General features: G+C 38.5%; 1 protein-coding gene across 6 annotated transcripts in view; it reads left to right on the top strand.

Moving 5' to 3' along the window:
• The window catches only part of ACACA (acetyl-CoA carboxylase alpha), a 272,064-nt gene that overhangs the window by 150,385 nt on the left and 104,382 nt on the right, over positions 1-17,297 (top strand). For 3 of the 6 annotated variants that reach the window (XM_039256323.1, XM_039256327.1, XM_039256322.1), the window contains 6 exons: positions 1,633-1,656; positions 4,289-4,432; positions 5,220-5,316; positions 6,234-6,341; positions 10,864-10,920; positions 11,154-11,198. In XM_039256323.1, the coding sequence (XP_039112254.1) occupies positions 1,633-1,656; positions 4,289-4,432; positions 5,220-5,316; positions 6,234-6,341; positions 10,864-10,920; positions 11,154-11,198 (475 nt within the window). The remainder of the gene's footprint in view (positions 1-1,632; positions 1,657-4,288; positions 4,433-5,219; positions 5,317-6,233; positions 6,342-10,863; positions 10,921-11,153; positions 11,199-17,297) is intronic. The other 3 variants (XM_039256324.1, XM_039256325.1, XM_039256326.1) reach the window with 3 other exon arrangements.

The following is a 17,297-nucleotide window of genomic DNA, read 5'->3' as shown; positions in this document are numbered from 1 at the left end:
CTTTAGAATCCTTGATGTCTTAAAAGAAAGACATTCCTATATTCTCATTAGCATTTTACTGTTAGTTTTCTGCTTAGCTACAACTCCCTCTGCTCTAGAACCTGTGCATACTTTTTGCTGGCTAAGGATCTCTTGTAAATTGAAAGCCCTTCCCCTGAATGAGAGGCTCAAAGAACCCAAACAGCAAAGGCACAGGATTTTGCACTCAGAGGTTGCTCTTGCTGCCTTATGAATTAGCTCTGTGATACAGGTTTGATGCAAAGAGCATTGCTACTCACAAATCACATGAGGTATACAGTTTGTGTGCAGTGATATGTCACAGCATTTTATTTATATGGCCAGCTCAGTCTATTCTGCTGCTTTCACTGCCATGGAAAGTGCATCATTTTCTTCCCTCTCTCCTCCTTCCCACATATCATCAGCACCACCCACTATGTTCTGCCCATTAAGTCCTGTGTGTGCCAGAAAATCCCAACAATGATTAAATGCTGATAAAAGAATGTTAGAAGGTTAAGATATCAACCAATCAATGCCCTTACAGTACTCCTAAATTGTGGGTGGGAAGTATAACTTTGCCCTTTTAACATTGAAAATAAGAATTTCCTTTTATTATTTTTTTCAGTTGAGGAAATGACTTACGTCAAATTAAGGGAAAGGAAAAAAAAAAGCATTGGTGGCAAAGACTAAAGAGAATGGAGGAGACTTGCCTTACAATTTCCATTCTTGCCCTAAACTTTTTTTCATAATTTTGATAAGTACCTGGTCAGGAAATTCTATGGCTAGCCAAATTTAGGTGTGGTTTTATTTATGAGAGGCCTAGAGTTTTTGAATTTTCAACAATCTTAAAAAGTCATTATTACCCTAAAATCATTAAAAAGTATAGATTATTTGATTTTTAACAAAGTATATCACTCTAGTCATAGAATCATTTATCATTACATTTCTGCATGTTTTTCAGTTTTTTAAGCTTCCATAGTACCGAGTATCCTCCTTTCCAACACCCCCGCCACCCCTCGCCTCCCTGGTCTGTGGGAGGAAGACGTGGTTAAAGGGGTGTAAGAAAAGATAGCTGGGAATCTAGATCCAAGAAAAGAAAATCCAAAAAATCTAGATTCCCAGCTACTTTTCTTTGGAGGAGAGTTTATAAGTTCATCTCATATCCCAGTCAAGCAGTTAAGGTGGGAGGGGCTGTGGAATCAACTTCTCTGGACTTCTTTACTAAATTTTCAGTAAAATAGGAATAAGAAAGAAGATTCTGTAAGACTTGTCAAGAATGACATTTCATGTTGAAGCTTAATATACCATATCCATACAGCTTAAATTAATTTTCATGAGGCTGTGTTTTAATCACCACTCTGCATTATTATTTTGTAATAGACATATTTTTAAAAATCCACAGTAAATCTATCTTGACCCTTTCCATCAACAGTTGCTGTGGTGAGGCAGGTCAGGAGGCATGCCTCTTTGGAGGCACCCTGGGGGGTGAAGGGTCATGAGCACTTAATTATGTCTGCTGAATGCCAGAGCTGCCAGGCTGGAGCTCCTCATGTCCGGTCTGTAACTGCTCTGACAATTCTTTTATTATGGCTTTCACTAACCTACCAGTAACTAACTGTGGTTGTTTAATTACAGAGGGAACATCCCCACGCTTAACAGGTACTGTATGTTTAGTTTTTTTTTCCAATTAAAAGCACCTTTTTTGTAACTTAGACTAGTGAAATCAGGGAAATAAATTAACACTACATTTGACAAGTATCGTCTTCTGCTAGGGAGTCCTGAGCTCCTCTTTGGACATACTAAATTATTCTTTCTGTTTGGAAAACATGTCTTCAGCTTTTCTTCAGCTGTTCAAAAAGCAACACTTGGAAAGCCTCAGTATGGAGAAGCCCCCCCCATCTAGCTATATATGACAGGGGAGTTGTCTGCCTGCTGTTCAGCTCTGCCATAAACATCTTTTGCTACCTTCTCTACCTAGTGTGGGGCTTTCAGAGGAGACCCTTAAGGTTACTCCTCCCCTGGCAAATTGTTCATAATTGTTTCAATTTTTAGTTTCGAGTTTGCGTCTCCTTTTAGCAGAATGCAAATGCAGAAATAGCTGATCTCATGTTTTATCAGTTTGTTAGTTACTTTTCTAAAGTGTTACAATGATATGAAAATCAAATTTTATTTCAGACTTACAAGATTAACATTTGAAAAGTGTATTTAAGTCTTTGATGTATGTAGCCCTGTGAAGAAGTTTCTAGGCCAATATATAACATGTGATATTTTGGTAATTTTGATTCCACCTGCTTCTGAGCCAAGCAAGGCAACACAATGCAAGTTTGAGAGGATAGCAGTTCTGATTGGAATTGAATCTACAAAATGCCAAAGCAGCAAGCAAGTTGGTGGCAAGTTCCTTCTAGATGATCAGTTCTCTACATTGAAATATTTATAGACTTACATTTATTTTGTTCCTCTCCCTTTAAATATTAAGTAATCAAAACTGATTATAGCTTTTAGAGTTCAGTTTGGATGGGGAAAGAAAAGGGAGTGCTTTGGTTTGGTCTTTATGTCTGCCCTTGGAAAGGGGGCTTGGTTCTTTCCTGCCTGCCAGATCTATGCCCTGGCTCCTGAGCATAGTAGTGGGGGAAACCGAACAGTGGATTTCCCCTGGGGTTCAGTCCAGTGAAAAGGATACTTAACCCCATGTTTGCCACAAACACAGCCTGTTAGCTTATTCAGAGGGAGTTCCCTTCAAGTGTTAAGTGGAACCCTTTTATCTTTCCGGTCTAATGCCAGGCAGGTAGAAAAAGATACAATGCCTCACAAACTTGCTCCTTTAGTAAATATGTTTGGTGATCCTAGAAAAGAGGATGATAGCATTTCTGAGTTCATACAACTCTGAATCCCAGTTTCTAGTGAGCACCATGCATAAGACTTGCTTGATGTGTTTCATGTGTTTTGTTTCATTCATGATATCAGTGGTTTCCTCTCCCACTCTGCCTTTCCATTCTCTGGTACTATCAGAAGATGAAGTGCTTTTTTCAGTCCTAATTTGCCAAAGGAATAAAAACTGGAGTGTCAGGCTCTATAGTCTGTGTGAGCAGCATTCCCATCCCCTGAAAAATTCCATTGCCTTTTATAATGACAATTTGAATTGAGTACAGTATGTACCCAGATCTCAAGTCTGCATTGCTGCCTCTCTTCCCCCATGACACTGCAGGTGGTGCACTTTAAGGAGACTTTTGAGCAGCTCCCCAAAGTTCAGGTGCCCCTACCTTGTTCTGAACTTGCTTCTGATCAGTATGCCAGTAACATGTCAGACAAATCCTGAAGGCAGCTGTTACTTTGTCCTTCCTAACAGTCTGTCCGGATTGACTGGGCATTTGGAAATACTTCCCAGTATTACTTTTTAGTACATACTGCTGAGGTACATCAAGGAATATACAGACTCCTTATGTTTTTAGATTGAACAAACAGTTCTCTTGGAGCATCTCCATTTAGCACCTGTTTGCCATGCTTACACATATTTTGAGACCCATGCTCTGCCCTTTTGCGTCTCGCTAGGATTTCTTAAGGGCTTTCGATGAAGATATATTTACTTTGGAATAGGAGTGTTTAAATATAAAAAAGGAAATTTTGCAATTTCGAGTTGAAAAATGTCTCTTTTTCAAAAAGGGAGGAGCTATATAATCCTTACAACTGCTGTCCCCAATAGCCCAGTAAAGGAAGAAGTAAATACCTCAGTAAAGTTCCTATTATAGACTGTGACTTGTTTCTATATGATAAATAATGTTTTCTATGATGATTTACTAAAATATTCCAAATGACTTAGTTGTTGTTGTACGTGCATATATCTATCTGCGAATACTTAACGGCATTTTTCTCTAGGAATTATGGTAGATTAAGTGTTGCCTAGTTACAACCCACTTGGCTTGCTTTCTTCCTTTTAAAAGAAGGAATGTTTTAGGGAAGGGGAAGATGCAGGATGGTTTTTAACCCCATGTGCTATTCATTCATCAGACATGCCATGGCGTCCTTGTAACTGCCATATAAGTCTTCACTATCCTAAGATTTTTATTTGGAGAAATTTTGGGGTGCTAAAAATAGCTTGTGTGGGGTAAAATTGAAATGAAAGGGTTAATGTGAATCCATCAAGCCAGTCTTGTCCACAGTGGGTAAAAAACCAAATCTGCTCTACAACCTGACCCTACCTTAGAGTTTTTTCTTGCTCCTTTTCTCTATTGTTACTCTCCCAGTCCTGCTCCTAACTTCCTTGTCTAATGTACTTGATTGAATTACTGTTTAGAATGTCCTTCTCCTCCAACCTCAACCACTATGGCATGACTCACGTAGCTAGTGTCAGCGATGTGCTGTTGGACAACTCATTCACTCCACCATGTCAGCGGATGGGTGGAATGGTCTCTTTTCGGACTTTTGAAGATTTTGTCAGGTAAGATACTGTGGAACTGTCTGTGCAAAGGGAGCCATGGGCATCTCTGCTTTGGGGTCTCTGATTTCTGCCAAATGAATAAAGGCCCCCAGAATAGCCATGAGCCAGCTAAAGAGATATAGCCCTTGCTGTATATGTCCTTAGAGAGGTGTATGTTCTACCATTTCTACTTCTTATTCAGACTCTACAAGCCTCTACTTGTTATATGAGCCTGGTCAGAAAAAAAGAAACAAACAAAAACCATCTTTTCCTTAGGAGCTAACAGAAGAAGCTGTCTGCTCTGTGATGAGTGAAATGTCAGGAGAAATTAAACACAACACCAGAGTGAGCCCCACCAGAGACGATACATCTTTTGATTAAATGCATTCAGCATCTATCTCTTGATGTATACTGATGCATTACCCTAGGGGGAGGGGTAATTACATTGGTCTGTCACTGCTCCAGTCCCAGGCTCTTTCTGTTACTTTAAGACCGATGATGACAGCGGTGCTCATAGCTTACATATGAAAAAAACAAAAAAGCTGTAGATCATTCTTTTTTTTTTTTTTAAAGAAAATATATATATGGTTTATTAAAGGTTAAACAATCCATCCTCCTAATTTCTGCCACTTGGTGAAATTTTGCATGTCACCTCTAGCCACGGTGATTCTATTCAGTTGACTATTGAGCACAGAGTAGGATAGATTCTTCTTGTGGACTGGGCTGGCAATGACAGCATTAGTTTCCTGCGACTTAGGTTTTCTGCCACTTGGGTTTTCATGGTGGGCATTTCTCTGGTATTTTTCAGGATCTTTGATGAAGTGATGGGCTGCTTCTGTGATTCCCCACCCCAAAGCCCCACGTTCCCTGAAGCAGGTCACACACCTCTGTATGATGAAGACAAGGTATAGTGTTCCCTTTGAGAGACTGTTTTGTTACTTCAGACACAGGACTTATAGTATGTGCTATCTTTCTGGCTTTGGAACATTATAGGGAAAAACTCATCTTTTTACCCTACTTTATATTATTTAATTTTATATGCCTCATCAAAATATTTTTGGGAACAAATGGAATATAAATTCTAACCTAAAAAAGAACAAACTATTAATCTTGGAATCCATAGTGTGAATAGCAGATAGACTCAGCTATATCCTTTGCAGCGGCCTCCGAGTCTCTGAATGTTGTTTTCAAGACACGAGCTGTGGTTGCTTTAATTCTTAGTGATGGTTTTATGTATTTGCAGAACGGTGCTATCGTAGTACTCAGGGAATGGTAGACTTTAGATAGCAGGGGGGGGAATAGGTATTTTGTTTAAAACTTTGTCCTTTTATTAAATCCCTTCTTTTCATTTCACAGTAAACAAATAATTCTGTTTTTTCCTGATGTGATTTTCCCATGGTTTGATCCTTCCACTGTTTGATAAATTGTTAGGAAATGTATGAGAATATGTTCAGATGGCTTCTTCCACTCATTTTTCTTCACATTCTGTGAAGAAATGGGACAAATGGTTTCATTCCCATTTTATTGGTGAAAAAGTTGACACAGTGGTCTTCATTGAATTCATGTCAAGTCAAGATTTGAGGCTGCCTCTGGCTAATGCCTTTGCCACCTTATCTTTGAAAAGTTAGGTGTTTTACTTTATTTAACCTCCGTTGTGGATGATGGTCAATGGTTTCCATTTGCTTATTCATACTAGTGGGCAAACCAGAATGTCCTGTGAGGTGTATCTCTTTTTCAGACATTCTACCAAGTACTGTAACTTCTCCTTGCCTCTATATTAACCAGCCTCCTAATTTCTTTGTCTTGTGTTCTTGAGTTACAGGTCCCCAGGGATGAACCAATTCACATTCTGAATGTGGCTATCAAGACTGACTGTGATATTGAGGATGACAGACTGGCAGCTATGTTCAGAGAGTTTACCCAACAAAATGTAAGTCCTCAGTTGGGTGGAAATTGATGGTGGCCACTTTCCTCCTGCTGTATCCTATCCACCCTTTTATCTTATCACTGGTAATGGCTATGTCTTTTACATAGTTCTGCCTGTAGGGGTAATTCCAAAGTGATTTAATAGTATATAATGAATATCTTATGTCAAGAAATATAGACCTCAAATATTCAAAATGTTTTTAAGGAAAGTAAGTTGTGTTCCTAAACCTTTCCCATAGCTCTGTCTTGAACTTCCATTCACCTGCTAAATATTTTCCTTTGGTGACTTAACTCCACAAATCTAAGCCCAGATTTCCCTAAATTTCCTTCTCTATCCTTGCCTTCTGTCCCTTGAAAATATAAGTTACACTTCATCCTCCTTTCATTTCTGTGTCACTTGACTATCTTGTTGACATCAAACTTCATAGTTTAAACCTAAATTTCCATCATTTTCCTTCACCTCTTATGACTCCTCCAAGCACCCCCAAGAAACAAAACAAAAGTAACCAAACCCTTTATCCCTAGTCATTCGGGAATGATTGACTTCTTCCTTCCCTTGCCATTCCGTTAATCTACTCCTCTACCCACAATCTGTACTTGTTTATTTCCATCTAGTCTGACATCAGGATCTCTGAGGTTTCTCTTTACAGTGTCTCTTACCCTTTCTTTCCTCTCAGTTTTTAAATTCTCACTGCTACCATTCTAGTGTAAACCCTTACCTCACAACTGAGGCATGGCAACAGGTTTACTTGTGATCCACTTCTGTTCCCCTTGTTCTCCTGCCAGCTTCAGTTCTGCTCACTTCCATAAAGTTAAATTTCCAAAATGCCCCCTTACCAAGGTATTCTCCCACTTAGCAGTGGCTCTTACCCTCAAGATACATCCGTCCGTAACTTGATATTTAACATCATCCTATTAACAAAGGCTCACAATCTAGTCTTTGTCTCATTTACCTTTGTTTACTTCATCTCTTCTGTTGCCTTCACCTGGAAGGTTTTCTACTCATACTAACTTCCTTCCAATTTTTCTTTCTCCCCTTCCTTCCTTCCTTTCCTCCCTTCCAACCTCCCTCCCTCCTTCCCTCCTTCTGCTTTTAAAAGAGCTGTCTCAAATTTCACGTCTTTCATGAGGCCTTCTCTGAGTAGCCCTCACTAAAATGTACTTTTCGTCCTTGCATTTCTAACTGGTCATCATACATTTATTAGCAGTAATGACACTTTTTATTTATAAAGAGCTTCTACATAATTTTTTTTATTTGCACCTTATCACAATCTCATGGAGTGGATTAGTCAGGAATTATTCTATCTATTGTACATGTGGGGGAAAGTTCAAGCCCAAGTAGATTAAGGCCCCTTGATCACCCACTGGTAGATGATATACCAAAAACTAGAATTTAAGGCTTGTGATGCCAGCTCTAGGGGTCACAGATCTAGGTGCTTTAGTAAATAATACATTCTTAGCCCTGAAGATGCTTATAGTCTGATTGGAGGGAATGGTTAGACAGGCTCAAATAATAATCTGCAGTTATATTTCACTGTGACATATGATAGATGCCAAAGCGCCTCTTTTCAGCTGCCCTTAATGACAACACTCATGTATTTCTTTTGAATAGAAAGCACCTAACTCATACTGCTTCTTATAGAGAATGAGCTCAGTAGATGTTTTTTAAATTTTAATTTAGCAATATAAGCAATTAGTGCCATAGGTATTCACATCATGTAATGCTGATAGTAGCTACTCAGGAAAAGATGGTAACTTTGTGTTTCAGATGAGTCTTTAATCCATTATACTCTCCCAGCACACAAACTGACTGTGAGATTATAGTGGCCAAGATGAGGAAAAGGTACTTTCAGAGAAGTGAAAGTATGGGACATGCCTGGGAGTTTTTCTTTAGAAGAGAAATTTACCTTCCTTCTTGACCTGGACTAGTGACCTCATAAAATTACCTGAGACCAGTAACCAAGGTAACCTTAGCTACAAGAGACCTGCTGTTGTGTGTGGCTGCTGACTCTGCTGCTTGAATGGAATAATCTATGACCATTTATTCCCAGGTTTTGAGGCACTAATTGACTATATTTGATTGTTTTGACCTATATTTGATTGTTTAGGCTTTTTACTACCCTCAAATCCAAGTCTTGTATATCATCACACACTGGTTTAAAAAAGCAGTTTCTTTATTTTAGTTTTACTACATATATTTGTTTTGTTTTGTTTTGTTTTTTTTTTTTTAAATATTTTTATTTATTTCTAGGAGAGAGAGAGAGATAGCATGAGCAGGGGAGGGTCAGAGAGAGAGGGAGTCACAGACTGAAACAGGCTCCAGGCTCCGAGCTGGCAGTCAGCACAGAGCCCGACGCGGGGCTCGAACCCACGAACCGCGAGATCATGACCTAAGCGAAAGTCGGACGCTTAACCGACTAAGCCACCCAGGCGCCCCTTTTACTACATATATTTGTAACATTAACTGGCAATAGGAAACTGCCTTTTTCCTTTACTGAACTTGTAAACTGAGGCACTGAGAAATCCAGCATCTTTGTCTATGGCTTTTCGAAAGGCTAAGGGTACACTCTTCTGACATTCTAAGCCTAAAGAAGCTATTAACTGCATCAGATACTGTGCTTATCCAGGAATATTTGACATTTTCACTTCCTTGTTTTGAAAAAGAAAACATAAAAAGAAAAGGAAGGAAAAGCAATTAAAAAAACCTGAAATAATAACTAGTTTTGTTTTTCACTTCATGATCATGCTCCTAGCAGTTTAGAAAAAGTTTTTTTTTTTTAAGCACACATTAAACTATCAAATAGGTTGATCCAAATTGTCCAAATAATCTTCTAGTCCCAGCATGTCTTTTTTCCTCTCATAGAAATTAGGATCATATATTTGTAAATGACTTGTGGAGGAGATTGAAGCAGTCAGTGTAAATGGAGTTTCTCCAGGTGCTGACGCCTAATCGCTGGGTAATAGCTGTGGACTTGCTGTGAGACCCGCATTATTACAATGTAATCAGAATCCTGTTGCTCTGCTGTTATTGTCAGCCACTTGTGGAATTTTAAAAGCAATAACAATTTTGATTTTAAATCATGGCATTATTAAAGTTATTTTCTTCCCTTGCCAGAACATAGCTATTGATGCTTGTCTTTGAAGGACTTGGCTGTAGTGGTGTAGTTGGTGCTGGAAAAAACGTTTCTGCTCCTAGGCATGCTTAAAGACCGATAACTACTGCAGCCCCCACTCCACTCTGTTTTTCTAAAACAGTTTTTTCTTACTGTAGTATCGATACTTGGTTATTTACACTAACGGGTATGATGCCAGTACAGATCCTTTTTAAATGTTATTAAGCCAAAGTTTATTCATGTTTGGCCTGGGGATTTATTATTAGAAAATTAATTTTTCCAGTTATCTTTTGTTTATGCTGTAAGTTAATTTTATTACTAAGCAGTGCCATAGTAGAGATGGGGAAGTAGGAGGAAAATGGCTCAGGCATGTGCCTGTTCATAAGGGGAAGCTAATTTGGATTTTAAAAATACATAGTACTATGAGAGTGAAGAATTGGCTTAAGAACATAGCTCTTGGTTCGAGTTATAGCAAGGAATGTGATCAAACCGAAGTCTAAATGCAGTTTGTGAAAATCCACATTTCTTTTCTATTTGTATTATTTATATATTCTCTCAGGGCATTCAACTAGTAAAATTGCTTTTTTCTTTGTTGCCATGTAGCCCCTCTTTGTTAGGGACCTTTAAAAATATGTCCCTTACTTATTTCATTAACCTGTTTCTTAGTCTCTACTTGTGAGATAAGTGAGAGGTATGGTATAGACAAAGGCTTAGATCCAAAGGCCCAAGACTTATATGAGAATCTGTCTTGAAATCTCTGGGGTCTGTTGCCTTCTAATGTGCTGCTTGCCTATGCCAAGTGGAGATGTAAATAACCACTAAATTTAAAAGCCTGTGAAACATTGATTTTGCCAATTTTAAAAGAGAATCTTTTTTAAAAATACCTTCATGTAAAATAGGGGAGAAATAGAACTAGAAAGGGCAGGACTTGTTCTGCTGAATTCTAGGAATGCAGTATCTGATAATAGGTAGTATCTGTAAGTAGGAATGTAGGACCTGAATTTTCTTTGTTATGGAAATTTCTTCTTTTCCCTCTTCCTGATTACATTTAGCTTCTGTATCAGTATGAATCTTCACATTTGAATACAGACCCACTAATGTGATTTTTGGTAAGCAGAAATTGTGTTAAGGTCCACCTTTACTGACGTAAATCAGTCCTTAGAGAATTTAGGTGACTTCATGTGATCCTTCTCCACAGAGTTCTCTTTCAGTTTTGTTCAGATCAATATATGAAACCTATTCCATCGGAGCCAGGTTGAGACTTGTTTATTTGCAAGTTTAAAGGTACTGAGGTAAGATGCAGATATTCAAAAAAGGATGCTTGCCCACTCAGAGCTTTCTGAAGACTAAATGGGGTAAAACTTAGGAAGAATGAAGATCTCATCTATCTTCTGTTTACGTGTTTGTTCTTAGAAAGCTACCCTGGTTGAGCATGGGATACGGCGCCTTACTTTCCTGGTTGCACAAAAGGTACTGGCACATGAGTGATACCCCCCACTGTCTTATGCTGCTGCTAGAACTTTTAAAAATAAAATATGGAATTATAATCACTTATTTCTTATAGAATCTAATAACTATTTTCTATAAATTTAATCAAGAAAAAGACATTAATTTAACTCATCACTTTTTACTTAATTCATCTTTAATTTTATTACTAATTGCCAGCTTCTGTTTTTTCTTCTTTTCTGTCTTTCATTTGAAAGGATTTCAGAAAACAGGTCAACTATGAGGTGGATCAGAGATTTCATGTAAGTAAAAGGAGCCACAATGAAAGATTACTTACTGTTTTATCTGCTTGACACCAATTATTTAAATATAGAGTATGTGTGAGTTATTTAGAAGGGCTGGACTAATGTTTGGTTCTTTTAGGAAGTGTTAAAATGAATCTTCCAGTTCTTCTTTAGTGTTCCAGCTAAAGGGTTTTTTTTAACCCTATAATGAATTCTCAGTATAACTCTGAGAAGTAGTTAAGAATGAACACAAGTGTTTATCCAGATGACTAAGGAAGAAGTGGGAACTACTGATATCTTCTGTGCAGAGTGAATATAGGGACTCAGTAATCAAGAACTGCTGATTGTACTTTGAGGTTTTAGCTTCTACCAAAGTTGGATTCAGGTTCTATTATTGAGAATTCTCAATTCTGAAAACCAATCATTTATTATTTAAAATGTCTTAACAAAATTCAAGTTGGTGTTTTGTCTTAGGTTAATTCTAGGAGGAGGAAATAAATAAAATGAAGCATTAAATTGCTTGTTCTCCCATTTAACGGAATTAACTGTTAATATTTGTGAAATTAAAAATTTTGTTGAAAACAGAACTAATAGCCTGCCATCCAGACTATGGTATACCCACAATCATACCCATTGTAATGATAGTAGTAAGGTCAAAAATCCAGTTTGCAATCAAGATGTTATCTTCTGAAATGAGTGATTATTGTTAACATATTTCCTTAAAAATTTATCTAACCATAGCTAAGTAAGATTCCAGAAGATATCAGGAAGTCTTAATCTTCCTGATAAGAATTTTATTTGGGGGTCACCTGGGTGGCTTAGTCAGTTAAGTGACCCACTCTTGGTTTTGGCTCAGGTTATGATCTTACGGTTTGTGGATTTAGGCTCTACACCTGGCAGCTCAGAGCCTGCTTGGGATTCTTTTTCTCTCCCTCTGTCTCTGCCTCTCCCCAACTTGTGCTGTCTCTGTCTCTCTCAAATAAATAAACTTAAAAAAAAAAAAAAAATTTCAAGGCACCTGAGTAGCTCAGTCGGTTAAGGGTCCAACCTCGGCTCAGGTTCTCATGGTTTGTGGGTTCAAGCCCCGTGTCAGCTCAGAGTGTGGAGCCTGCTTTGTATTCTGTGTCTCCCTCTCTCTGCTCCTCCCCCACTCATGCTCTGTCTCTCTCAAAAATAAATAAAACCTTAAAAAAGTTAAAAAAAATTTTTTGTTTTAACAATTAAGATAATTCAGTTAGTTTTCAAGCACTGTTCATTAACAATTAAGATAATTCAGTTAGTTTTCAAGCACTGTTCATTTGTAATAATAAAGATAGCCTTTGGGTTCTGGAAAGGAATTTCTAAATTCAAAGACCTATGTGTGACTGTTTTTATTGCCCTTTGTTTATTAGGTCTGTAGCACTTGACATTTTGTTTTTCTTCTCACAGCTCACGTTGTTGGTCTAGTCTATAGAGAAACAAGACAGACTACCCTCAAGTTAAAGAGCTAGGATTTTTAAAAATTCTTTAGGAAATGTGGACTGCACAACTCCCCTGTGTTATTGATGTCAGTAAATCAAGCAGAATGCAGATATATATCAATCAATAACTTTAGATAGGAAACTAGAGGCAGTGGAAAAGTATGAGGAGCTTAAAGAGAACCCTGGAGCTTTAGGAAGAAAAATCAAGAGCTTAGAGAATAAAATTGATACTTGGGATAGAATATGGAAGCCCATGAATAAATAGGATGGCTGTTAAATGCTGATCTGAACTAAGGTAGACATGCCAGAGCCAAGAGCTGGATTTGAAAAGAGTACTGGACTAGATTCTTTTTTTTCTTTTTCTTTTTTTAAAAATATTTTTATTTATTTCTAGTAGAGAAAGAGAGAGACAGTGTGAGCAGGGGAGGGTCAGAGAGAGAGGGAGACACAGACTCTGAAATAGGCTCCAGGCTCTGAGCTGGCAGTCAGCACAGAGCCCGACGCGGGGCTCGAACCCACGAACCGCGAGATCATGACCTAAGCGAAAGTCGGACGCTTAACCGACTAAGCCACCCAGGCGCCCCTAGATTCTTAAGTTTTAATGTGATATTTCATTTCCCACTGACTTTGGGATAATATAATATTCTGGGGAATAATAGTGAACTTGTAAAATTATTTTCCTTTTCCCTAATAATTCAGATGGAGTCTTGATGTCTATAGCACAGTAACTGGTTTCCTGTAATAAGCATTCCATGATGGATTAAAACTTTCTACTAAAATTTTTAAAAAGCCAAACCAATTAATTTCCATGAGCATTCTTTTTTTTTTTTCTTTAACATTTTCATTTTTATTTATTTTGAGAGAGAGTATGAGCAGGGGAGGAACAGAGACAGAAGAAGAATTCAAAGCAGGCTCCATATTGTCAGTGTAGACGCTGACACAGGGCTTGAACTCACAAACCACGAGATCATGACCTGAGCTGGTCAGATGCTTAACCGACTAAGCCACCCAGGTGCCCCAATGAACAGTATTTTTCTTTTGTTCGTTCTTTCTTTCCTTCTTTCTTTTCTTTTTTTCTTTTTTTTTTTTTTTGAGAGAGAGAGAGAGAGAGAGAGAGAGAGACAGCGCAAGCGGGGGAGGTTTAGAGAGAAAGAGAGACACAGAATCTGAAGAGAGGCTCCAGGCTCTGAGCTAGCTGTCAGCAAAGAGCCCTGTGTAGGGCTCGAACCCATGAAGTGCGAGATCATGATCTGAGCCAAAGTCGGACGCATAACCGACTGGGCCACCCAGGCACCCCTCTTTTGTACTTTCTTACCTTTGGATCTTTGTCATGTCCTAGAGTGTATCTACAGCTTTAAAACATTTTTTTTTGTTCTCCCAGCTGTCCAATAGGTTGAATAGGGACACATATAGGCAAAATCTGCCAGGAAATGAACCCAGCAGCTGGTCTTCCCCTGGGATCATTGTCCAGTTCCTATTTATAGTGGCATCAAGTGAGAAATAAGTTAAATTATCAAGTGACTTGTCACGAGTGTAGGAAAGATTGCTTTAGGACATAGAAAACATTAAGGCTTAGTGTGGACTGGATTTTCTCTGAAGCATTGAATGGCAGAGGAGTTGGGGTGTTTTTATGTGAGACTCCTTAGAAATTATTAGTGGTTATGCAGGGGGCAAGGGCAACTATTACTGAGCTCCAGCCAGGATCTACAATAGCCAGGAAGCCTTGGCAGGAGTTGTACAAATCCAGGGCTCACTGTCCTGGTGCTGCTGTGAGTTCCTCTGCTGGTGGTAGCTTGCCATTCATGGAGGATGCTTAGCCTCTGTCATGTCATCTGATATGTGCTTGCCCCATAGTTAGTCTAGTGTGAAAAAGAGGAAGCTTTCTGGGAGTGTTAGAGATGAATCCCTTGATCTCCCTGGCTTTTGGGTAATCCACTGTGATGTATGCAGCCTCCCCTGTTCTACACTGTGAAATCCCTATATTATTGAAGAGAAAATGTGCACATGAGGGGGCAAGGAGAGGAGGAAGGTTACCAAGGCTGTTCAAGAACAACATTGGCTGGTGTGGAATGAAGCACCTGTGCCGTTGTTACATGGTCCTTGTCTGTCATGCTGGTTTATAACCAGAACAAGACAAATGAGGGCCACAGTAAATGTTCCTAGAAAGTGTATATATTGTTAGGTGCTTATTCAGATGCCAGTGAACACTGTAAGCATTTCTAAAACTTTGTTGTCTATCACCACAGTCCCAGAGAGCTGAGCCCTGGACTGTCTGCTACTGCCTTAGTCTCTTAGAGAATCGTTTAGAACATGGAGCCTGCTCCTCGGAGCTGGCAGTATCCACCAGGACTAAGGAGTCTTGATATTGAGGCTGTTTCCGTGCCCAATCAAGTGCCCATAACGGGGCTTGAATAACTGCTTAACATTGATATTTAAACAAAGTTTGAGAAGAAACAAACCCATCCTTATAAATATCTCCTTCCTATTAAAAAAAATGGAAGCTTTCAAAGCAAAAGGACAGGGTCTTTGAATTTCTGCAGCTGTATCAGCTGCAGTTCTCCAGCTTTATGTAGCATTTAAGTCTCTTAGTTTCACTCACATTTCAGATCTAGAATTTCAGAAAGTGTAGCAGTAGGTACTGTTTGATTGGAGTGTGAGTAGTAAGCTTTTTGAAGCTTTCCATATTTTTCTCACCAAAGTTTTGTTAAGGATATGGAAGTGCGAATTTTCCTAAAAATCCTATTTCTTCTGATCCTTGGCAACCGAAACAGAAGCATTAGGTCCAAACACTGATTAATCAGTTTTGCATGTAAGTTTCCTTTTGGGTCTTGCTTTTACAATTTTAGGCGATTAAAAAAATTCTACTATAAATCACCTAGGTGATAGTTGTAGTTTTACCAGTTTTATATGATCGATTCTAACTTATTTGGGTCTGAAGGAAGAACCCACCATCAAAAATAGTTACCATGGTGGGGCACCTGGGTGTCTCAGTCAGCTAAGCGTCTGACTCCTGGCTCTGACCCAGGTTGTGATCTCACAGTTTTGTGAGTTCAAGCCCTGTATCAGGCTCTGCACTGACAGTACTGTGACAGTACTGAGCCTGCTTGGGATTCTCTCTCTCCCTCCCTCTCTCTGCCCCTCTCTGACTGTCTCTGCCTCTCTCAAAATAAATAAACTTTTAAAAATGTTTTAAAATAGTTATCATGGTTAGTAGTTCATTTCTTTAAAAAACTGATATGCCAATTTTATCTCAATAAAATTGGAAAAAATTGGTAGTTTTGTTTGCTAGTGGATCATCTATTGTTTAGAAGGTTTGGTTTGGGTTTTTGTTTTAATTACAGTCTATATAATTAGTTCTCAGCATGTTGAGGTAAAAGAGAATTGCACCGGCAAGTTTCCAATTTCTTCATCTCATTAGGTTTTTAACACGATTATTAGTATCATAATCAGCTATGATGTTTTCTGTGGCAGGTTTTCACATTCTCTGATTTGCAGGGTGTCTTGATTGGCTAATTTAGGCAAATTATTTTGATTGTCTTGATGATGGTTGGCTGATTAGAACACAGCAGGGGTATAATTTCTTCCTGAGAAATGTTGCATTCTTTTGGTTTTTGGTACCAGTACACTAAAAGGGTTTTTCTTTGTGTACATTCAATTATGATATTTGCCCATAACACTAGTAGAATGCCTGGAAAGCAATTACATTAGTGATGGAATAAGCATGAATGCTGTTAGTGAAAAAATTGGAAGTCTCAGGATGAGGTAGGGTGAAGGAATTGACTACAACTGTAGGATCAGACCTCTGCTTTTCTTCTCTGTGTTTTCTGTTTCTGCAGTGTTTTGAGCACTGAAGGAAGTGACTTGCTGTAAAAGTCTTCAGAACTTGTCTGTCTTCCCAAGAATCTCTCATTATTCCTGGTTTCTCATAGCACAGAACTTCTGGCCGTCTCGTGACTTGAGTGCCTCACACTTAAATTGAGGATCCCACTGGAGCTAAAACATTGCTCCAAAGTTATTTAAAAAAAAAAAAAAGTTTATATCATCTCATAACACTTTTTCTTTTCTTTTCCTGAGAGACAGAGAGACAGTGTGAGCAGGGGAGAGTCAGAGAGAGGGGAGATACAGAATCAAACCGGCTCCAGGCTGTGAGCTGGCAGTCGGCACAGAGCCTGACATGGGGCTCGAACCCACAGACCATAATAAGATCATGACTTGAGCTGAAGTTGGACGCTTAACCGACTAAGCCCCCCAGGTGCCCCTCATAACACTTTTTTTAAGCTAATCTTAATGAAAGTGGTTTTTCCAATTTTGGTAAGTCTTTGCCCATCCCTGCCAAGAAATTAGTTTTCTTTTGTTATTTGTTGTGAAGGTATTTCCATTCAGGATTGTTTGCTTTCCATGCCTTTTGGTTACTACAAATTTTCATAATTGGCTGAGTGGTAAAGACAGCTTTTTTTTTGTTGTTACTATTGTGATGTTTTTGAAAGAAAGTGATTTTGATTCTGCATATATACACACATGAATAAATGGTATACTAAATAAATATATTTAAATTAATTAATAGTTCTGGCAGAATAAAAGGGTATATGCTTAAAAGATCTTATTACACTTACCTTGACTCTTCTTTCAGAAAATTTCATGAAAGGACTTTTTGTTA

Source organism: Hyaena hyaena, unplaced genomic scaffold (genome assembly GCF_003009895.1).
Source record: "Hyaena hyaena isolate Hyena2069 unplaced genomic scaffold, ASM300989v1 scaffold_568, whole genome shotgun sequence".
NCBI lineage: Eukaryota > Metazoa > Chordata > Mammalia > Carnivora > Hyaenidae > Hyaena > Hyaena hyaena.
Note: the sequence above shows the minus strand (reverse complement) of the source record. Positions and strands in the feature narration are given on the sequence as shown.